The sequence below is a fragment of the Silurus meridionalis genome, chromosome 12 (assembly GCF_014805685.1).
Source record: "Silurus meridionalis isolate SWU-2019-XX chromosome 12, ASM1480568v1, whole genome shotgun sequence".
NCBI classification, from domain to species: Eukaryota; Metazoa; Chordata; class Actinopteri; order Siluriformes; family Siluridae; genus Silurus; species Silurus meridionalis.
This window is the reverse complement of record NC_060895.1, coordinates 9,848,869-9,872,983: the sequence shown is the minus strand read 5'-3', so window position 1 is coordinate 9,872,983 and position 24,115 is coordinate 9,848,869. Positions and strand designations below refer to the sequence as shown.

The window sequence follows — 24,115 nt, the reverse complement described above, 5'->3', positions numbered from 1 at the left end:
AAAAGTTCTCCTCGGATTTGAAGATTGATGACATTTCAATCTTTGTTAAAGATTAATAATCTGTCTGAAGCTTGATCACATGATTCACTCCGTTTGCAGTCGTTAGAAATGGTGCAGCAGTATTTATTCCCCCCACAAAACACATAGATGTTGAGACACCTGCAGATGTGTGTGAACAGCGAACAATGGCCATTGTTAAACTTTTGATACCAGAAACAATATCGGAGAAGGCAGTCTGTGTCGGGGAGAAGTTGTGTAGCCGAAATAGCGCACCTGAAACAGTCTGGTGAAGATGTCGAACTCGAATACGGAGATGTAGTCATTGCAGGTGAGGTCTATTGTGGACTTGAGGGCCATGGCCTCTAAACCAGAGCTGATTGGGTGAAACTCGTGCAACGCTTGGCGGAAGACCTTCCACTGTACGATAGTCCTGCTCAAATCAGGGAGACACACAGAAACGTGAAGTTTTAAAAGCAAGCCAGACAATAACGTGATTTGTGTCACCCAATAAAATGAACTTCCGGCAATAATAATAATAAAAAAGGATCACTCACTTGTCTCCAAACGATCTTCTCCAGAATTCTGCTGCATCTGCCTTCGTGATCCTGAAATTATCCCCTTGGAATAAACCGTTGGGAAAGATGGCTTTGAGCTCAGCCAGCATGTGACTGAAGATTAACGATAGTTTGGTCAGGTTTCGCCTGAAAGAAAAGGAAACAAAAAAAGTATGTCAAGAGTCATTTGCGCAAAACACAAACACACACACATGCAAAATTTTGGTTTATTTACAAACAAAGGTTTACTGAAAGATGAATGACAGAAAATATCTATTTAGCAGCTTTTCTGTGTTGCAGAGAATAAGAAGCGGCTCCAGAGCGAGCAGGGAAAGACGTGAAAGCTATGGATGATGCTACTGGCCCTGGGCGCGAGGAGAGGAGAGGAAAGGAGAGGCGAGGCGAGGCAGAGAGTCCAGCAGGGAGAGGCGGGTTGGGGGGATGTCATGATTTACAGACTAGCACAGTGGGGGATTGTGCAAATGCTCCAGTCTGGAGAATTGACATGCACAACAGTGTGTGAGTGTGTGACAAGAGCGCAGATGCCTCTCTCTCGTTCTCACTCTCTCTAAACTCTGTACCACAAGCAAGCACAGGTGAGAGCACAAATCAAAACACAACAAATACAAGAATCTCTTGAGCTCTGATGCTAAATAGACAGAGATACTCTCATTTTAAGAACAATGTTATATAGCGATCAATAGCAAAACAGCGGCCTAGGAGATTTCTTTATCTTCTCCAGATGTCATTCATCTTCTCTCTCTCTCTCGCTCTCACACACACACACACACACACACACAATCGCCTGCTGTTCTCGGCATTTCTTTGAACCGATTTATCTTCCTTCCAATAAAAAAGTGAAGCAAAAGTGCAAAGCGCATTGCCTTTAGCGGCGACTATGAATTTGAGGTCAGAGCACCTAATTTAAAATAAATAAATAAATAAATAAATAGCCTGTCTCGACTCTTAATGCTAATGTTTACCAATTCATTCATCTATAACATAGCAAAAGAGCAAGAGCCCCTGTTTTTTCAGGGCTTGGTGCAAAAAAGGTGGCAATGTGCTGCCCTCAATGGGGAACAGCTGTGCTGCATTGCCAAACGCAAGCAACTCCTAAATGAGGATACGAAACACGCAAAATGCTGCCTGATTAAAACATTAGCAATGCGGCCACAATGAAATGAACAGCAATGTCAAAAGTTAATAGCAATATTAGCAAAGCAAATGCTAGACAACTTTAAAAAGTCATTAAAAAAAGATATACATTAATTAAATATTACAATGAATGAATAATTCAGACCCTTTGCTAGGAAACTTGGAATTCAGCTCAGGGTAATCTAGGAGATGTTTCTGCACTTGGACTGGACTTGGTCTGTGGCAAATTCAATTGATTAGACATGATGTGGAAAGACACACCACTCAGGCATAACATTATGACCACCTGCCTGATATCGTGTTGGTCCCCCTTGTGCTGCCAAAACAGTCCTGACCTATCGAGCATTAACAGCATTAACCCCTTCAGCAATTTGTGCGTCTGTTAGATCGGACCACACGGACCAGCCTTCACTGCATCAATGAGCCTCGGTGAACCCATGACCCTGTTGCCTGTTCACCACCGTTCCTTCCTTGGACCACTTTTGACCAGAAACATCCCACAGGAGCTGCAGTGTTGGAGATGCTCTGACCCAGTCGTCTAGACATCACAATTTGGCCCTTTTCAAACTCCCTCAAATCCTTACGCTTGCCCATTTTTCCTGCTTTTAACACGTCAACGTTGAGGACAAAATGTTCACTTGCTGCCCAATTGATCCTACACACTAACAGGTGCCATGAGGAAGAGATAATCAGTGTTATTCACTCACCAGTCATAACATTATGCCTGGTTGGTGTATATGGTCTAAATAGCTGAAAATGCGTGCACACACACACACACAGTTTCTTGGTCAGCCCTTCTCTTAAGATTGCCGTTTTACTATAGAGGCTAATAGGATCTTGGGAACCATCAGATGTACTAGTAGATATTCTGTCGACTTCCCCAGATCAGTGCTTCAACACAATCCTAACTGGGATCTCTGCAGCCAGGTTCTGTGACCTCATGGCTTGGTTTTTGCTCTTGTATGTTTTCAGCCAACTTTATATAGACGGGTGTGTGCATTATCAAATGTCCAATCAACAGAAAGTAAAGAAGTGTCTCACAAATCATTCGTCGAAAATGGGATGGACCTGGGCTCCATTTAAACTTTTATAGCAAAGGTTCTGAATTCTTGTGTCTTTTAGTTCTTCCTTTGAATAAATTTGCAAATATATATATCGCAAGTCCGGGGTTTTTGCTTTATCATCACAGGATATGGAATGCACTGTAATGACACTTACGGCTGATGCTAATGAGCTACAAGAAGTGGCACCACCACCATACTGTACTTTGATTCTGTCTCTCAAAATGTCCTTGTTCTTCTAGAGTGGCACCATTTACACCAATTACACTTAAGCACCTCAACATGGAGACACTTCCATTTATTTTTGTCAAATACATTTCTTGTTGCAAATAGCGTGCATCTTTAAAGCATTTTTTTTTTAAGAGCAGTAGCTTTATACAAGATGCAAATCTTCATTTTTAGCATTATTTGCTGGAGTGCTTGCACTGAAATGAAGATTTACATCTCGTATAAAAGCACATATACTGCTCTTTAAAAAATCCTTTCAAACTGCCCTTAAAACTTTCAGAACTAGATCCTCCTCCCATGGGGCTCTGGTAGCGCTTGTTTGTTTTAATGGCTAGAGTAGCAGGGCCTAAATGCTATATGAAGGCCCTTCTCTTCCTCTGGGACTCCTGCCAGCACTTTTCACTGTGAATCTCCTCTTTTTTTTTTAAACCCACAGATCCCCCCTCCCATACTGCAGTTGCGTGCTATAGAACATAGAGGCTAAAACTGGGTGGCAGTAATCATGCAAACTGCAAAGCCATGATTAGGGAAGTGCATACACAACTAAAATATGGTGAAAACCTGTGTTCGGTTTTGATGTGCTCTTGTGTATTGCCATTTATAGTTGTTTTTTTTGACTGTCAAATATCTGATCTGGAAACTGATCTCACCATTGTGTGGAAATTTGCATGGATTGATTACACTGCTCCTGCTGGTTCAAACAAACTAAATATCTGTATGCCCCCCCAAACACAGACACAAATCCTCCACTGTCCACCCACACACTAGCTTTTATGACTAAGTATGAACACACAAGCTTTTGCCCCCCTCCATTTTTCTATTCAGGCTCTTGGCCTCTCCTCGTCATGACACTGCATATGAGCCAAAGATACTGTGATACTTCCCTAGATACTGTGCTTTTGTAAGCCTTCCTCCTCTTTTGGCCTGACCTTTAACCTGCAGCTGGCTGCTCCCTTCCTGTTTCCTGTTTTCCATGATAAAAAAGCCAGGCCAACAACGGAGGGGAGACAGAAGTCTACGAATGCCCAAGGCAGACAATCAAAAGAGCCCTTCTGCATCCCCACCTTTCGCTCGGCGCGCTGCGGAACTTGAGCAGAAGTGAAATGAATGAGGGGTGACTACTTGGGGTCACGTTTCAAGTCTTGTGCAAGAGTGTATAATTTGCCAAACACGCTACACTTCCTTTTGGACATTCAGTAAGTGCCAGTATTGGGCCATTCTCTGTTCCGTGCAATGTGAAGGTGAAAGTACATCCTGCGAGAAAAGGGAAGAACCTGGTGGATATACACAGTCCATTGTAGGCCTACGCAGCTACAGACTACAGCTACATTTTACAACTGTTTTACGACACACCGAAACGATCATCATTATTTTTAATAGAAATGTTAGTGCCATACGAGTGCATCAAACTCATTCTAATTGTACTTGTCACATACACAGAAATACTTGTAATGACTCTTCTGTGGTATAGAATTAAAAGTAGTATTTACATCATAAATGATTTTCCATACACAGAAGCAGAAGAATTGAAATCTATCTATCTATCTATCTATCTATCTATCTATCTATCTATCTATCTATAAAAAAGAAAAAAAAGGGACTATCTTGAGATCATTGTGACGTAATGTAAGATATTAAATATTTCACAAGTATTTTTTTGTGGGGGAAAAAAAATTTCCCAAACACACAGTGAAGGAGTTTTCTTGTGAAAAAGCCTGATCGACCTATTTGTAATCAAGAAGTAAACACGTCCATAATGAAGCTGGCATGGAATCTTCAATGCAATGCATCAATGCATACATTTTCTTCCTATACCATAAAAAAATAAAAGTATTCATCAAACACCATAATGAACGTGAGAATTCTGTCACTTGGACATCAGAGCAGTTGATTTCCAAGCAAAAAACCACAACTAAACATTTTCATAACTAAATTTTCAATAACGAAATTAAATGTATGCTTTATATGTGCCATCTATAATAGAATCTAGTAAGCTGTACTTTCTAGGGCCGATTCTGATCTTCTGTAGTGAACCATTTTATTCGAACTGATCTGGACTATATTTAACGTTCGACTTGACATCACATCGGCTAAAGCAGCATAAAAACGTCATTATTAGAGATCGACCATTATGGAGTTGACGAGAAGTAATTTAGAGGTTTAAGAGTTCTGTCCACTGGGGGCAGGTCTGAGCTGAAACATACTCATCCAGCAAGAGCTCAAGCTCAGAGAACATCATCAGCTTTTTGCGCAACAAGGGAAAGAGAGCTGGAGTTGAAAAGGTTATGACTGGTGATGGGTTTGTTGTAAAGATATTGTCGTAACCAAAAGTCCTCCCAATAAGCATAGCTGTTGCAATATACTGGCCCATTTATAGCACCATGTTCATAACGTAACGCACGGTTACAATCAGAACGCCGAATGGACACGTCATACGCGCTACATCCATAATCCATACAGTTATGATTATGTTGATTGGACAAGCATGAAAATACAATCTTCTGAACGCATAAAGGATGCGCTGAAGGACAATTACGAGTTTCTGGGGTTTCCGATTTTTTTAAATATACACAGTCATCTCTATACATATTTAACTCTCCGGAACTTGCTTCACACCAGATCAGTCAGGAAACAGCAGTGACAGCGGTCTCTCACTTCACTGCACACACATTTACACCAGAATAAAGCAGGCTTCGTATATCCACTATATGACACGGGAAATTTCTTTTTAAAGTAGTGTCTATTCCCTCTGATTTTGAACTTCCGTGCAATTTTACAGCCCTAATTTTCTTTCAAAAGGTGTTTACAGACAACAGAAAGGAAAAAAAGAGAACAAAGCGTGTGTGTGTGTTTCTTTTTTAATTAGGTCTTGAGGGCAAACGGGGAAGTGCACAGTAGTGCTTTTCTTTTTTTTTTTTTCTTAAGTGTACTTGCGAGAACATAAATAAACATGATGCGAATGGGGAAGGGTAGGCATACTGCTCATCAAGCGTGTTTCCATCCTTAAAAGCCACATGGCTAGCCTGCAGCGGTGTGGGTAAAAATGGCCGAGCGAGTTTATACTCCACTGAGGAAGCTGGTGAAAATGGGGTCATTTAGCCGTTCCCTTCTTGTAAGCGCGTCACGCTCGTGTGGGTTAATGTGATCTTGTTAAAAGAGTAAATAAGAGAACTGAATTAAAGGAGTCATTTAAAAGTCGTTATCTGGGAGTCTGGAATCGTTGCGTTGCTTTTAAATGAAAAGGGTTTACACTGCACCTGGGTAATGAGTAGGTAGAGAGAGAGAGAGAGAGAGAAGAAAAGAACGCAAGGCAGACTGTAGTGTAATCCAATTTCTCATTAAAGACCAAAATTTCAAACAGTGTATGGAGAATGTCAAAAACAATTTTATATATATTTTTTTAAAAAGTGTAAAAAGGTAAAAAAAAAAAACGCCGCGTGCAAACTTATTTACGTTTTCTGTGGTAATCCGGCGAAACGACTCGAAACTCGAGTGGCGCTTTATCTCGAGTCTTCATCGTGTGCTGCTTTGTCTTTTTTCGCTGAATGAGTTTGCTCAGCTCAAACAGGAGTTCACAGAGCGCGCGGCGTAACAGGACGTAGAAACATGCAGCACGAGTACAAAAGAGATACCTTTACCACAACACATGCGTTTGTGCGAATGCGCTAGAAGCTTGAACTAAAGGAAACTTGATCACGATCTCATCGCACAAAGCAGTTACGAGTTGTCAGTTACACCGCACGACCTGATGTTCGACCCTGCCTACACTCCAAAAAAAACCCTGCATTGATATTCTGCTCTGCCGTTTTACATATCCCGTAGCGGCCTCGTCCATACAGGACTATTGAATCAGAGATAAGATCAAATGATGGCCAAACTGAGATTGCTAAATGCCTTGAAGGGTTTGAGGGGGAGATTAACAGGCACCCTGTGCACAAGAATCTGCTACGACATTGTGGTCTAAATTTAGCCACGGGTGGAAGGTTCTCCTATTATACAGACCCGAGGTGCACAAAGGCATGACAGGATTATACCCCAAAAACATTTGCACAAATGCACAATGCAAAACACAACTGATCATTTGCAAATTCAGGAAGAAGATGGCAAACATGTAAAAAACAATAATAAAAATAATAATAAAGAAATAAGCTGAAACTGCTTATATATCACTGCCTTGCACTTAAGTGCATGACTACACAACTGCAAATCTATCACGTGCTTTAGATGCTAATAGACTAATCTGCATTACAGTGGAGGACGGGTGACAAAGGTGCACAGCAGTTTTAAAATTGGAGCAGTGAAGCGTAGCGAGAGAACACAAAAACATTCACAGATCTATGAAAAACAATGACTTATTAAACACGATATGGTTTTACATCCTTAATAAGATTGCAGTTACATGCTCTGTGGTTTTGCTATAGAATTGAGCTTCCTTAAATGTATTGTTATTCTTTATGTTGGGTGTGTGTGGGTTACCAGTTGTACACTTTTGCAAGTAAAAGAGATCGAATCCGATATCTAATCATCAGTTTAACAATGAAGCTGCAGTCACACACACACACACACACACACAGCGACTCGCACTGAAGGCTAAGAGCTGGTAACATGAATGTCAGCAAACTAGATGTTAACGTGTTTGAGGACAGTAAAGCGCATGTAGTCGAACTACGAGGGGCGTTCAAGTCAAAGCGGGACTTTTCATTTTGCAGGTATAAAAATGGATGCTAGCGTGGCGGTACTACACGCAGTAGTAAGTGGCTAGCGTGTCCTATTACTGATGGACAGCGCACATGTCGTGGGACTGTCCAGAGACCATCGATCAAGATGGCAGACAACAGTGTAAGTGCTTGCATCGGAACAGCACGTGGTAAACGAAGGCGTATCGCACGGTACGGTGATGAGACACTCAGCAGTAACACATCTGTATGGTGTGAACGTTTCAAAGATGGCCGAACGTCAGTCAGCGACGATCCCAGTTGTAGTCGTTCCCAGCCAGCGGCAGTTACTCCTGTGAACATTCAGTGAGTGGAACGCATGATTCTGGATAATCGACGCGTAACCTGACGTGAAATTGCAAGAGACAAATCCTTCTACAGGAACGGTGCAGGCGTGCTGCCAAATCTTTCTACGCTAAATCCAGGCATTAGTTAAACACTGGGGTAAGTGGATACATGTGGACAGGGAGTATGTCGAAAAATAAAATGTAGTTTTCATTCCTTGAAATTTGTTCTTTTATTTTATCGTTTGGCTTTTTAAAAGGTTTGACTTGAACACCCCTCGTATGAATGGGAGTGCGGACACTAGAGCGCATGTCCTCTGGCTTCCAATTTGACTGAAAACAGGTCCAAGTTTTATTAAAGAATGTCTACGTTTAGTATCTAAAAACAATGTGATGGCTGTAATTATAAATAAACTATCATTTATTTGGCATGTACCCACTCTGTGACTTCTTACGGTGCGTTATGAATGTGACGGAGATGCGAATTGAAGAATATCAGTGCAAACGGTGGAGTTTCACTCTCAGCCTCTCACAGCGGTCTTTGGTATTTGGCAGACACCTTTTTCCAGCAGCCTATTAAAAAAGCCTTCGAAATCTCCGCCAATAAATACAATCTAATGCCGTTTGTTACAACACACACTAAGAATGGCATCAATCTAAAACTCTGCTGGGTCGAGAAAACGGTAAAAAAAACGAGAAGTGCTCATTTTAATTAGATGCGGGGTGAAGACCGCTAGTGACTTGTCTGTTTTGGACACCAAGTTAAAGGTCGTCTCACCACTTATGTGACAGAACAGAAAAAAGTCTTGAAGCATGTCATCCTGGGGCCCTAATTCAGCTACAAGGGCAGTCAGCATTTTAATTAATCCCAAAAGTGTTCAGTAGGGTTGATGTCAAAAGCTCTATTGCAGGGGACGCAAGATCTTCCACTCCAACCCACGTACACCGTGTTTTCATCCAAAGACATTCTACACAACAGTTACAGTTTGAAGAACAACCATATAAGACTGGATAAGTCATGCGTCTAATCACTTTTATTCATATGCACCGATTAGGTATAACATTGACATAATAACATTATGACCAGTGACGTAAAGAACACTGATTATCTTCATCATTGCACCTGTTAGTGGCTCTTAGGCAGCAATTTAACATTTTTTTCCTAAAAATTGATCAGAAAATCAGAAAAAATTTGATCGAGTTTGACAAAGGGCCAAATTGTGATGGCTAGACGACTGGGTCAGAGCATCTCTAAAACAGCAGCTCCTGTGGGATGTGAGCCAACGCTACTCGATGCACGTGGGAAATGAAGGCTGACCCGTGTGGTCCGATCCAATGGATGAGCTCCTGTAGCTCAAATTGCTTAAGAACTTAATGCTGTTGATGCTCGACCGGTCAGGACTGTTTTGGCAGCAAAAGGGGGACTGACACAATATTACGCCGGTGCTCATAATGTTATGCCTGTTTGTTGTAGTGTATCAGTGAACTTGGCTGTGGCATTTATAGCAGGGGTCAGTATTTGACCACATGGTCAAAAGTACTGACAATATGTACTTGTTAATGGTAAGATGTTCAAAGAAGGTAATGAAACAATAACATTAGAAGAACTTGTTTGCAAATATACACAAATGATTTTCTTGGAAATTCGGGTGATATTGTCATACTTCTTGTATTGTAAGAAGACAAAACATCTATTTTTAAATATCAGAGAATTTGCATCTTCTCTGCCCTGTATTGTCAGGTACATGCTGCTTTAAAAGAAATTGAGAGAGAGAGAAAAAGAGAGAGAGAGAGAGAAAGAGAGAATTACAAACCATCTGCTCCTATTACCTTGTGTAAAGCTCAGCACTCTGGATCGAAGCACGACTCGACCCCCCCCCGTGCCACAGAGCATATGGTGTAATCATTTATCTTGCTTTTTAACTTCCTCCCACCTGTTTTTCTTTTTTTTTTTTTGCAGAACAAACTGGATTGTGTTAAAAATTATAAGAAAGCTGTTTAATATGAGTGTAAGTGCTGAAAACAACTAATTATATATTTATACATTTTTATTTTTTATTTTATTTTTACAAAAGAAAACCCTATAAGACAGAAGCAGTGTGTACGTGCAGTAAAACAGTGTGTCCTCCACCAGCCCCACTGAGTTGAGCTGATAGATCTCGATGGGCTGTGAGAAAAAAGGAACTGGAAGTGCAATTGCTAACAGGAAGAGCAGTGTCTGAGACACAGTGTGACTGGTATACCAGTTAGTCATAGATTCCTAACATGCTGCTCAAGCATATCACTACCTAAACCACATCCATCCAGGTTTTAGTAAGCAATAATATTCGACCAAATCAGCAAACCTGTGACGCTTAAAACTAACAACTTTCTCATTTTATTAGTTCGAAAAACAAGAATTTAAAGAAGGAAATAAAAAAATGATCAGGTCCGAGATGCAAAACATTGAGCTGGTTATACTGCCGAACCCATTGCCTGCTCCAGGTTTAACATGCGGAGTACATGAGAAAATTGACCAGCTGGTTAAAATAACACTAGTAATTATAAGACTAGCACTAGGTTAAGCAGCATTTTTTTGGATCCTCTTTGCTTCATTTCTTCTACAGCTAATTTCATATCACTTTAAGGAACTGAAAAATAAAAACTTTCCAAAACCAGCCCATGGTTTCCTAGAAGAACTAACCTAGCCTTCTTAGCAAGAGTGGGAGACTAAATTAACTACTAAATAACAATAATAAACAGCCTTCAAACATTCACTCACGCATTCACACGTGTGCTGCAGTTATTACTAAATGTGCCAATTAACCATTTCTATACACAATATGGAAAAACTTTGTGGGCAAAAATTGAACATCCTATTCCACATTTAGCCCCGATTTGCTTTTATAATAACCTCCACTCTTCTGGGAAGGTGTTCCACTAAATTTTGGAGTGTGCTTGTGGAGGTTTATGCTCATTCAGCCACAAGGGTTTTAGTAAAGCCATGCACTGATGTAGGTGAGTTGAGGAGGCCTGGGGTGCAGTCTTTGTGTTCCAATTCATACCAAAGGTGTTCTATAGGTTGAGGTCAGTGCTTTATAGCAGACCACTCAAGATCTTCCACCCGAAACCATGTAAACCATATCTTCATGAACATGAATGTAATACTGCATCCAGAGACAACCTAAACAATTATGTCCCTCCAAACTGGCTATAACAATCTGGTGTCCTAAATAATAAAATAATTATTTGTCCAAATAATGTACACAAATGACAATTAAGCACAAGGTTCTACACAATGTAGATGTGATTTGAAGGTCACACATTCCTGTCTGGAATGAGTGGAAACTGGAATTACAAGGTGATCTGCTCCTTAACCTCAAGAAATTCCAATTGAAGGAATTCGGGATGGCGTTCCCAACCTATAACAAGCCAAGACTGCAAACCTACAAATGCATCAGTGCTGTTTGCCGTGTCATGTAGCACAACATGATACAGAACAAACTGAGGGCAGGTCTGCTGGTTACTAACATTCATCTAAAGTATGTCATCAGCTTTCTGGTCACCGACGTAGCAACTTTTTATGTCATGTCATCGAAGTAAGCACAGTCATTGGCCTTATTCAGGTTGACTTACATTTACCGAGTGTAAGTGTGCGGTCAGCGGTCCAAGGCCTTGCTTAAGGTTTGAACACACAATCTACTGTCTCAAACTCCAACATCTTTCCCGCTGTGCCACCTCAGGCACCCTTTAATTAAGTTTAGCTGGAGGTTACTGTGTACATAAAGATTAGGTTTGAACAGTGGCTTTTGGCAGTTCCAAAAAAAGTCAACATGCATGCAGGCCAATCGATCCTGGGTGACAATAAAACAACAGTTTGCCTTTTATGGGTAAATGCACGAATGCGTATGCACAAAAATGAAACAATGCTCAGACTCTTCTCTGTGAAACAATTTGCATTGTACCAACAACATGTACACAATAAGCGACTTCAGCATAAAGTGAATAATGCAGAAGAGCAAAAAACAAAGTGAGGGAGAGAGAGAGAGAGAGAGAGAGAGAGAGACGAGTGAATTATAAAGAAATGGCTCAGATCACTTTTGAAGCAAGTCTATTACCGATCAGGGATTGTCCCAAGCAGAGCACTTCCTCTTTCTTACTGCAGCTATTTGCATTGAACAGTAATACAAACCACAGATACAATCTTCCAGCAGAAAAAAAAAAAAGACAATACTAATAATCTGTCCTACTTAGGTTACAGATCTATGACATTTGTCTCTAACATGGACACATTGTTGGGTATGATCGAGAAAAGGACGTTCCTTTCAGAAGGCAACACCACAAACACTTTTTTAACATAACAGTTTCACAAGTGAGAGAGCTTCTGCTTTTAGATGGACCTCCTACGCAGCAGCCTTTTCCTAATGAAGAATCACTTCTAAAAAAAAAAAAAAAAAAAACTAATGAGAAAAAAAAAAACAATGAACAACAGACAGAGACCACTGAGGGGAAAGGACAGGCTTATTACCTGAGTTTTAAGACTTTACCATGCTTATAACATCAACAAGATGTCAGTACGTCTTAAGCCAATGCTCTCCCCATTGAACATATTCCATTAATTCTGAATTAATTAAAAATCCAGAGGATTTTTGGACCAGAGTTGTGGACACTGGAACCAGAGTTTCAGAAACTGAGACCAAAGAATTACCCACTGGAACTAGAGAACTAGAAACTAGAACCAGAAAATTAACCACTGGGACCAGCATTCCAGCCACTGGGGCCAACATTCCAGTCACCAGGTCCAGCATTCCAGCCACCAGGTCCACCATTCCAGCCACTGTCAATGGTACACGAATTCTAGCAACTCAGATAACTCAAACTGAAGAGACTTCATTTGTGCAAATTTAGGTTTTGAAACAGCAAAAAGAAAAATGCTGAAAATGGTGGATGTAAAAGTTAAAACGTAAAAAGACCACCTACACACCCTCGAAGTTGAGTCCCCCCCGTAGAACCAACCCTGGCTCAAATGCAACAAAAAGGGGCAAAGTACATTTCGCACGAAACCCATCAGACAAATAAAAGTGAGTTTAGCAAATAAAATTCTATGCTTTGATGCTTTTAATTTGTGCACACAAAATAAGTGTTACCTTGTTGCACACAGTGTGTAGAGTTTCTGACATTTAAGAGTTATCAGTTGGACACGACTAAAAACTTGACACTTGACTTGCAAACATGTCAACTTAGCGCTTTGTGTAAATATCGCTTTGCCAACAGTGGACAGGAAACAGAAGTGTGTGGGTGTAGCGATCTAAAGCGAGAGCGAAGATGTAAAAACATTTGAATGAAGCTTAGTCAGAGCCATGATGCGTGGATGTACAAGGACTGAATCGAACACCTCCGCAGCTCACCTTGGCTGCGAGTTCTCCTCGTACATGCGCTCTTTGCCCTCCTTGAACAAACTGATCGTCTGCTTCGTCTTCTTCGTCAAGTTCTCCATGAACACACGGAAGTACTCGTTGTCACCCAGCGTCTCCATCTTGCCCTCGTAGCGGGACAGGATGGTGCGGAGATGCTGGTACGTGTCAGGGAGCAGGTCCAAGATGTATGGAGGACTGTTCTTGAGAGCCAGCTTAGGGTTCTGGCATAATCGCACCACCTGAAGAAGAAGAAAAAAAAAAAAAAAAGGCCAGTTACAGCACACTGTTTCTACAGGTTAACTGTATAATATTTTACCCATTTGTCTTCCTGCATGTTCTCATAATTCATTTAATTTACTTCAAGCACAAAGAATGAATTATGATAAAGCAACAGCTCTACAATGAGCTAAAGCTAAAAACCATGGAGGAAAATAAGGACAAATCTGTTTATTGTTAATCATGAAATTCTCCTTTGTGCTTAGTAAGTTTTATTTATAAAAATAAAAAATAAAAAGACCAGAGTCCATGAAAAAGAGTCCTGTAAATTACAGGAAAGCAATAATCAAAAACTATAAAAGCAACAATGGCTTCACTTTAACCCTCAGTTAGAGCTACAAGGTTCCTGTCTGGAAGATTTAGTGGCTTCAGGTGGTGTCATATGGGCCTGTTTTTCTGAATCCTGGACGTTTGTCTGGTTAACAGATAACCACTTCTAAAAACAGGACTTTTCAAGAGAAAGTCAGTTGTTAGAATACATCGGTAGATGATGGTGATCATTACAAATCACTTGGACGTCATAACTTGAATATTCAATTTAATCATCATAAGCAATTGTGTACCAAAATGTTAAAGGAAGATGTTCTTGCAGATCAAACGCCTCCAAAGGCCAGAGCACAATCATGTATCAGATCTGATCTTCTGAGCGACATCTAAACCGCAGCTGCTAGAACATCACACATTTGAGCTAGACACTAATAGAAAAAACAAGGGGTCCAAAAGGGGTTCTTTTCAACACAACAATTCCTCATTACAAATTATATTACTGAGAACTGCACTATACAAAGTACTGGGACACATGACTTTTGCAGACATGTGATTCTTCCCCAAACTGTCACCACAAAGCCGGAGGCACACAATTGTACAGGATGCAGTAGCTTTCAATATTCCATTCACATTAACTAGGAGACCCAAACCTTCAACCCAGACCTCCACATCCTACAAAAACATGAGCAGCTGACACCAATGCATCCCAAAATCTATTTTCCCCATTAGAGCACAGTCAGAGTGTTTTATTCCTCTTATACCAAAGTTGCCAATTCTAATAACCTGAAAATTTAGCTGTGGTCCGTGTATGTGCATTATGAGGTCTTCATTTCTTTCTTGAACTAATATTAAAAAGCAAAAAAAAAATTTTAGCGAAAATGACATTTCTGAGCACACACAAAAAGGAAATACCTTTTTTTTTTTAATATTGTTTAATCACACAAAATGTAATTAAAGTCTCACAATAGCCTTCCTACAACAATCCTTACGTGGAAGTACAAAGGAATTTTCTTTCATTTGAGGTCTTTAATAGAAAAAAGAAACAACCACTAAAGAGCCATTTGTGATGAATAATATGATAAAAACTAGGGCAATAGATTCAGAAATCGCAGACAATCTAGTACACTATAGTGCGATGAGTGAATGAGTGAAGATCAAACTCCCATTTCCTGTCATTCTCGTGTTAGTTTTGAAAAGCAATGCGCAGATCAGTATTAATTACAAATACATAACATTAGAATCTTGAAGCGAAGCCAGAACGTTTGATGGAATAATCGCTGATGTTCTGATGAATTATGCGCTGATGGTTGAGCAGTTAGTTCACATTTGGGTTGCTAAAGATGATCGCAAACCCAAATAAATAAATGTAAAAAAAATAAAATAAAAAAAAAAAATAGAAATGAGGCATATTTGAAATATCTTGCATTTTGAGCAAACAGTTTATAAACAGCAATATTGCATAATTAATTTTTTTTTAATGAATGAACACAATGTACACAGACCCATTGGGCCTTTTATCCGACAGAATGTCGGCAAATTAACTGTTGCTACGTTGGAAAGCATCAACTCTTCTCAAAAATGACTCTTCAGAGAGCTTCGATGTACTGCTACATAGCGCACATGAACACTGTGCAGCACAGAAAAGAAAACGAGTAGAAGTCAGGGAAACACTGGGACACTCTTATAGCTAACAGGACTAGTCCTTCTTGCTAATTTGTATGACAGAAGCATGCTTAAAATATCCTTATACTATAAACAGGAAGGAAGCTATTGGAGCGGCAGAAGCAAAACTATTCCAGCCATTTGACCTCGCTTGGGATCAATTCCAAAATCAGTTCAGAGCTGGATAAAGCTATACGAATAATATTAAGGTACTCTATATTAAAAAAAAAAAAGGGTTGAGGACAACTGACCATAAAATTCATATGTGCTTCCCATTTCACATTTTGTCCCTGTTTGCTGATATATTGACCTTCACTCTTCTGGGAAGATGTTTCACTAGATTTTGGAGCGTTAGTAAAGTCAGATACTGGTGTAGTGTGAGGATGCCCAGTGGCATTCAGTAGGGTTGAGGCCAGAGCTCCATGGCAGGCTACTTAAGACCTTTCAACAGGTTGGGTCTTCTAGTTTAAGTCAATGGAAAATCTAATGTTTCACACCTGAACACAAACTATACAATAGTGTGCTCATTTAGTCCATTTAACTACACATAGAGCACTGCGTTTTCATACGGACCATCATTACTGACGCACCCCCCGCTAAACTCTGGGGCAAAAGACGCTGCAGAATGAAAAATGGAGGAACAGGGAGAAAACAGCGAGAGGCGAGGAGAAGATTCGCGCCAAAGAAAACGCCAGAAGGTTTTATTGGGATCATTTTAAACTAAAATACCGTACAATGCGGCTACCTTTATTTAGAGATTTTAAACTGATTTGTATATTTATATATTTTGATGTAATATGGCAATTAAATGCACAAAATGAGTTTTTACAGATATTCTTGTATGCAATTTCAGCAATAAAAAATGTTGAATAGTACTAATTTAGTACTGCTTTTTAAAAAGGAAAAGTACTACTTATACGATTACTCGGTTGAATAAACGGTAGAATGCTCGATAAAATAATAAACTAAATAATTAAACTAAAATAATCAATAGCAGAAAGCCCTTGTGTGCTCCAACTTTGTGGTAACAAGTTTAGGGAACAACCAAATAAGACTGGACAAATGAGGCGCCCGAAATCTTTTTTTGTCTAAATAGTGTATTACAAAAAAAAAAAAATCTCAGATAGACGTACAGATTAAGGGGACAATCACTGAAAAAAAACTACACACTCGATTTTTCAAAGTCGATTTACTTTTTAATTTCTAATTTTGCTTCACTACATTTTAAATGTGTATTATCTTTTTTTTTACTCACTGCATTACAGAAACGCATGCATCTTATCACTACTTTACGTAAGCCATGTTGAATAAGAACCTGTCGTGAGACCACAAGCCTAACCCCATGGTTCCTGTGAGAGTGTGAGGAGTAAGAGGCTCATTGTGTGCCTGTAATAATAGAAGCTTATCTCCTTAAAAAGCTATGATGTGCACGATAATAGATCACTGAACTAACTATTAATATAGATCCCACGTAGTACTTTTACTTGTGAATATTGAGAACAAAATTAAGTACTTTGAAAGGAAGTTAAAGAGAAAAACTAGCATTAGCATTTTACCTCAGAGAGACACTGAGAATAAGAAAGTAAAAAAGATGGCGTACAGCAGTTTGAAGGAACTGCTATTTTGTAATTTTGTTTTTAATAAAACATGCCACATTTAATTATCATACTCCATTATACTGAAATCTGGAGCTTGGCTTGTGAAATTGTTCCCTATTGTAGTGACTAAACTAAAAGGGATGCAGAACTGTGATAAAACTAGAATTTAAAAAAAACTAATGGTTTTATACTTAAAAGTCCCTCCAAGTGCCTTTAAATGCACACTGAACCTGGAAATTCATAACAAACAGCCAGTGTTTGTCTGGCAAAGGACACGATACAATTTCTTTTATTCAATTAGGGCAACTGTGACAACTTCAGATTCTATAAGGTCAGGTGATTAGACAGAGATTGAACAGAGAATCGGACAAGAATTTGCAGAATTATATCATTAAATTGTCCATCAATACTGGTTCTGTATTATATCGGTATATATATCAATACCAGCAAGTATCTTCTAAACTGTTTTGGAGCACACCAGCTCATACACAGGCTTAACAGTAGCTCAGCGCTTAAGGTGTTTCTGATTTCCAGTCAGAAGATGAGAATTGCTGGGCCCTTGAGAAAGGCCCTCAACCGCCAAGTAACAGTAAGTCACGCTGGGTAAAACTGTCTGCCAAATGCCATAAATGTAGCTCTAAACGGTCACACTAAAGTGCCACACAATGTCCAATTTGATTTAATGTGTTTCTCCGAATAAGAAACAACTTATAAACACACTCGTACCTAATTCACATCCAATTCTGTGCAGAAAAAAAAAAAAACACGCTTCTTTTAGAGATTAACATCTGTAGATTTCAAACCATCCTTGAAACCACTGAATCCTGAAAACGTGGCGGTTGTGCGTGTTCACATGTTGCTCACCCTTTACATATCTGCTACACAATTTAACTCGTAATGACAAGCTAATTTTTAGCCTGAGGATCTACTCCCGGTGACGGACGAATGGTTTTTTGGCTAACATTTTGTCTTGGTGTGTGTATAGAGTCTTCATGGAATTGAAATACAAGGTGAAGGTGTTGCAACAGCAACTGCTCAGAACTGCTGCACTCTACATGTAGGTCCATTCAACTTTGGAAGAAATACAATGAGAGTATAATTGATATGATAACAAAAAAAAGAATAATAATAAAAAAAAAAAAAGAATGGCGCGAGCCAAAGCGTCATGCTGCTTTTCTGATCGTGAAAAAATGGATGAAGCGGATTTAAGCCAATATGGAACGTCAATAGCGTTCCTTAATTTACATAGCATACCAAAAATGTATTTTAAAAATAGGAAACAACTACACAAGCTGTAACCTCAACTTCCTCGTGTAACTACGCACTTAAAAATATTCTCCTGCTTTTATCATTTGAACATCTAGTCCTTGCGGTGTTTGCTGATCAGAACTACTAACGCTACTCTAATGGAAAAAAGCACACACAAAAACAAAAAAAACAGAGATATACTATTGATCAGTACATGGGTAGGAAAGGGGGATATGCTCCAGCAGCTGAAAAAGCGCATGGCGGCGAGTCAGGGCTTTAAGGAGGAAGTCGGTGGAGTCTGCGAGTGCCTCTTATCTGCAGAGAAAACCTCCGTCTTGAGTGCGACAGCGACTGTGATTGGGTTGAGGGATAAACGGGCATCGCAATGAGGACACCGCAGACCCCTGTCTCACGCTCGTCTTTATGCTTCTAGCCTCGTGCTCTCCCAAAACACGAGTTAGTACAGTCCTGACAAGCAGGAGATAACGCCGCTGTCACGACACGTCCTCTGTATTATCAGCAAGCGTGCATGCAAGCCGCCACGACGTACACGCGCTATCTCCCTCGTGCATTTATACATATACTCCCACAACATGTGGCCTCCATTGGATTTTTTTGGAGAAGCTCAAGAACAGCAAAGGGGGATACAATTCTTATGAGGCATCAATATTATTTTATTCTCATATTAAGCAAAAGACACACACACACACACACACACACACACACACACACACACGGCACGGTGTGAAAGGAAAATACCCGATGACTTCATGCCCACATGCAGCACCGACACTAAAGCGAGCTCCCTGAAACTGATTATTTTCCATATTATATTTAACTCATGAATAACACCTCGACCATTTAGCTATATCCGCTAAAACTAGTTGCATCCTGTTATTGCTTTCTTTTAGCAGCTATAAACATGAGTCTTCCTCACTGACATTTTCTTCTTCTCACATGAAGTATAAAAAAGTAGCTTGTCTTCACATTGAAACCACGACGTCTTCGATCCTGTAAAGCAGCTGTGCCTCGGACGCTGTATGAAACGATTTTCACGGTTCAGCATATCGAAGAGTAGCAATGTGAAATGTGTACTACCTCGATCGTCTGTCGAATCCCTGAGAAACGAGGACATTATATAATTAATAGAACCCTGTGGTTTGAATGACAGTCGGTACAAACTGCCACCTCGTTCTTATAAGGTAGCGCTGCGAATAAAACTCCATTAGACGCAAAAAAAATTAAACAAACAAGAAACTAAATAAATACTACATGCAAAGCTTGGCTTACATCAACGTGAGCAGGTTTTTACTATTTAAATTAGCCCTACAAGCACAGAAGAAAGACACCACCCAGTCTGGCAGCATTTAGAAATGTTGACAGCAGATGGATTGTAATGCAGAGATGCACAACTAGAAACGGGCCTTTATTCAGCATTCTTCATTAAATGTGCTGGATCCAAAGGTTGTCTCAGGGATCGTTTTAAGTGAGGTGAGAATACACCCTGAATAAGATGGCAGGTCATCTGAGAGCATCACGTACACACTCATTAACACCTCGGGGCCGGTAGATAATCCGTGTAGTAGAAGGAAACAGGAGGACCTGGAAGAAACCGGGGGAAAACGCCGCACAGACTGTAACTCGAGCTCAGAACTGGGAATGCCTCCCTGTTAGAACCAGCGCTGATCAATCGCTTCATTCAATACTACAATTTCACTCCTCGGGTATTTTACACAGTTTATTTTATTGTGTTTTATTTAGCGGTAATGATCATACAGACACAGGCAGGGTTCGCTCTTGGAACCATCGGGTTCATGATTCAGGACTAAATACCACAAAGCGGACTCCGCGGCTCACAAAAGGTTAAAAAATATACAATACCAACAATCATACACGATTCTAAAGCGACGTGTAGGTAAATTGTTCGCTCACCATTTTTGTTTCTCGCAACGTTGCATTCAAATACATGCAAATGCACGTTCGATTCGTTTGAACGGATAAAATCAATGGATGGAAACGTTAAACCGACTGTTGCAGGACGCTAGACCATGCCTTCCCTTATAGAAAACCACTTTGACATTTCGCACTGGCTACAGAATGACTGCTTAAAGGCATAGCTGTTGCCAAGAGAAAAGAAAAAAAAGGAAGAAAGAAAAAGAACTGGGGAAATGAATAACCCTACTGTATGTCTTAACTAATGATTAGCTTGAAGAAAATCAAAAAGCAGCCATTCATTAACAAAGAGATATGAACAACAGGAAACAACCCGTAATTTATTTAGCTGGTCTTCCTATCAGATTTCCTGACAGAATCTAATCTTGTGTATAGGGCGAATGGTGACGCTCAGTTTCCGCCACTGGCTACAAAAAAAAAGGCTATTTGGTCTGAGGTGCTTCTGGGTTGTTCTCTCTCACAGTCCATAACTACTTATACACCTCCTTACTTTACGCCTATTAATGTTTTTTTAAATCTGAAATGGTACAAAAGGCTCAAACCTGTTCCAGACTCAAAATGCTCCTGTACACAACATGAGCTCCATCAAGACACGATGTGTAAAAGGTTGGAGTGGAAGAACTCTGGTGACCTACATAGAGACCTGACCTCAACTCCACTGAAGAACTGTGGGACACCTCAAGTCTGCCATCGTGGCTGAATGACCACAAATCCCCAAAATCTACTGTTCAACCCTCCCAGAAGAGTAGAGGTTATTATACCAACACCCGGAATGAGATGCTCACATAGGAACTGAGTGTTTACATGTTTGGTCACATGGTGAAAGATATCCAGCAAGCCATTGTGACTGGAGTTAAGGCGAATGGTGGGCCTAGATATCTGGTGATCTACGATGTGTCCAGCATGATGGTGGTGACGCTGGTGTAAGAATCTGTAGTTTGATTTGTTTGAGTAGAGTACACAGATAAAAGGCAGAGAGTCTGTGACGGACTAAAGCACTGCTGCATTGCTGATCTCTTAAAGCAAGAATGAAGCGAGGGCTTCAAAGCTCCTGCTACCACCATCAGGAGGTAATCGAACAGCGCTGTGGGTAACGTTGAAACCGCTTTACTGGGAGATTTAATTACAGAATAAATCTTGGACCCAATCATTAAGGGTTTTTTGGGTGTCCTCCATGTAGAACAAAGTGCTTTTCCTATCTGAACGCTTAATTATCCAGAGAGCGCTTGCAGAGCGAGTTTGTGTCTGTGGAAGTGCGTTATTATAGTGTCTCTTCCTGAACTGACATGACATGACATCGCGAGGTCTGTCTTGGTGCAAGATAAGCCTGATTGAGGAACTTCTCTCTCTTTTCTGAGCTGCTCGTGATGTTAGTTCTGCTTTTTATTTCGAAGAAAGTGTAAAGCTCAATAGTCAAATACATTTTTAGATACATAATAAAAATACATCAAAAACAGAAAAAAACAGTGGTCGAAAACACGACAATCCCAAAATTAATTAACTTTTTGTTTTTTTTAAGAAGCCCTTGCTTGGTTGGTTGGTTTTGAGGACATGAGTGAACTGTAACTTCTGTCAGTGCTCACAAACACTTGTTTTCTTTGCTTGTATGTTGGTGAGAATCTCGCCGGAAACACAAGGTCAGCATGTAACCACAATTCTTTCCATGAACTGCAGATCTGCTCTGAGCCACTGAGATGTGTTCTTTTTACAAATGATCACACGGGATTGATCAGAACTGTAAACACTTCTGCTCCATATACGTACGCTCGCTTGTTCGGCAGTTTTCTGTAGCTGAAATGATGTTGCATAAAGAAACGCATCACATAGTGGGGCAGAAAAAAAAGGTCCAACCGGAAACGAGAGTAAGCCGTTTATATAAGATTCATTCCTAAAATATTAGTGTAATTACAGGTTCAGCTGAGCAAGACCTCGTGTAATTGATAGATACAGGGAGACGGCTCTACCTTAATAGCCGAGTGGGACTGTCATGCGATAACCCGGTCACATGATCCGATCAAAGCCACAACTACTACGGCATTCTGGTGTGAACCGGTGATTTCTTACAGTGGCTTATTTTTAAGAACGATGCAGGATTTGATTGCGCATGCCGACGTATTTCTTACTTTTTCGCTGATTTACACACCGGCCAGTAATCGGGAAAAACCTCACCCCGGGTAAATCTAAACAAACATCAGCACAACTAACTGGACGCGACAACAAAATGATTCTTTTGTACGTATATCGTATTTTTTAATTTGCATACGGCTTGCAATCGTCTAAATACACGAAGAGCGAGAAAAAAAGGCGGTAAAAATGTCCAGCCAGACCTGCCCTCGAGGCGGGACATACAAATGAGAGCATCTCATTGGACGATCCGAAGACTAGTACAGGTTGAGTCATCAGAAAACTTTGTCTTGTATTCCGAAGATAGTAGAATGTACTATAGTGTAATCAAGAAAACATGTCTATGACTTGAACAGGCAGATCTTCAGGAAATATAATCATAACAATAAAGGCACTTTAAAGAAGCAATCAGGGAGTAGTGGTGTATGTGAGAAGTCTTCCTGATGCTTTGCTGCTGATCTGATAAAAGTGTATACCGGCTAGACATCAGGAATGGCGTTTAGCAAGACAGACACCACATACAGCAGCGGTGTTGCTCATGCTATTAGAGCTACTCTGTCTGTGCTCACTGATTACCTGATTTTTGAATAAAGTGATCGAAAATAAAAACATGCCAAACCATGTCAATACCCGTCTATCTCAAGAGCTGATGAGAGATAACATCTTGCTAGCTGGTTGTATCTGAGATCAGATCACACAGGCCAAAACTAGCTAGCCGATTTAGCAGTCAAGCCTGGGCCATGTCTCGATCGCAAGCTTTCTCCCCGAGCTTCACGGGCTTACCTTGTCCATGAGTTTCCAACATTTCTCCACGGTCTTTTTGTCCACGGCCCCGGGCTGGTGATGGGAGTGGTGCATGTGATGGTGAGGCTGAAACGCGTCCTTCATCATGCCAATCAGCCCGCCGCCTTTCTTCAGATTTCCTGCCATGTTTCGCCTCCTCGGAGTCGGGCAGCGTGACTGGTGGTGCTGGTGGTAATGGTGGTGGTGGCGGTGGTTGTAGTGGGGGACGGTGGGACAGAAGCTCGCCTCTTAGTCCAGGCGACTTTAAAAAAAAAAAACACACACCCCCCGGTGAGGACAGCGCCCGAGTGCACTTCGAGCGAGGGTCCTTCGTCGGGGGGGGGAGAAGAAAAAACCTCTACCGACTCGAGGGTGCCATTAAATCCCCTCGGCAGCAATGAACCGCGCTGTCATTGGCGTTGCTACAAGTACAACCGCTTCGAGAAAGGAAAAAAAACACGAATAAATAAATAAATATCGACTCTCTAATAATAGTAATATTTCTTGCCACCAAAGAAACAAATGAGTCTATAATTTTTTTTCTTTCAACGCCACCCTGTGCGTACTGGTTCCAGTTTCCCCCCCGCTCTGTCTCCCGCAACGGGAAGTTCAGTTCACAGTTGAAGCGCTCACCAGGAGGGGAGGCGGACTCACTCAAATAATTAGGTGCAGCTCCAAGAAGATACTTTAAACCAGGAACGCGTCGTATTTACTTAGCACAATATAAACAACTGATAACGCGGACTACAGATTGCCAAGTGATAAAGAAATACATTTAGAAACAGGAACGACTTCTTTGTCTCCCCCCCCT

General features: G+C 40.5%; 1 protein-coding gene across 1 annotated transcript in view; it reads right to left on the bottom strand.

The window, feature by feature from the left end:
- The window catches only part of cbl (Cbl proto-oncogene, E3 ubiquitin protein ligase), a 39,416-nt gene extending 15,301 nt beyond the window's left edge, over window positions 1-24,115 (bottom strand). The window contains exons 1-5 of the mRNA XM_046863629.1: window positions 23,959-24,115; window positions 23,305-23,741; window positions 13,385-13,632; window positions 555-701; window positions 274-430 (exon numbers count right to left, since the gene is read on the bottom strand). Of these exons, the coding sequence (XP_046719585.1) occupies window positions 274-430; window positions 555-701; window positions 13,385-13,632; window positions 23,305-23,451 (699 nt within the window). The 5' untranslated portion in view covers window positions 23,452-23,741; window positions 23,959-24,115. The remainder of the gene's footprint in view (window positions 1-273; window positions 431-554; window positions 702-13,384; window positions 13,633-23,304; window positions 23,742-23,958) is intronic.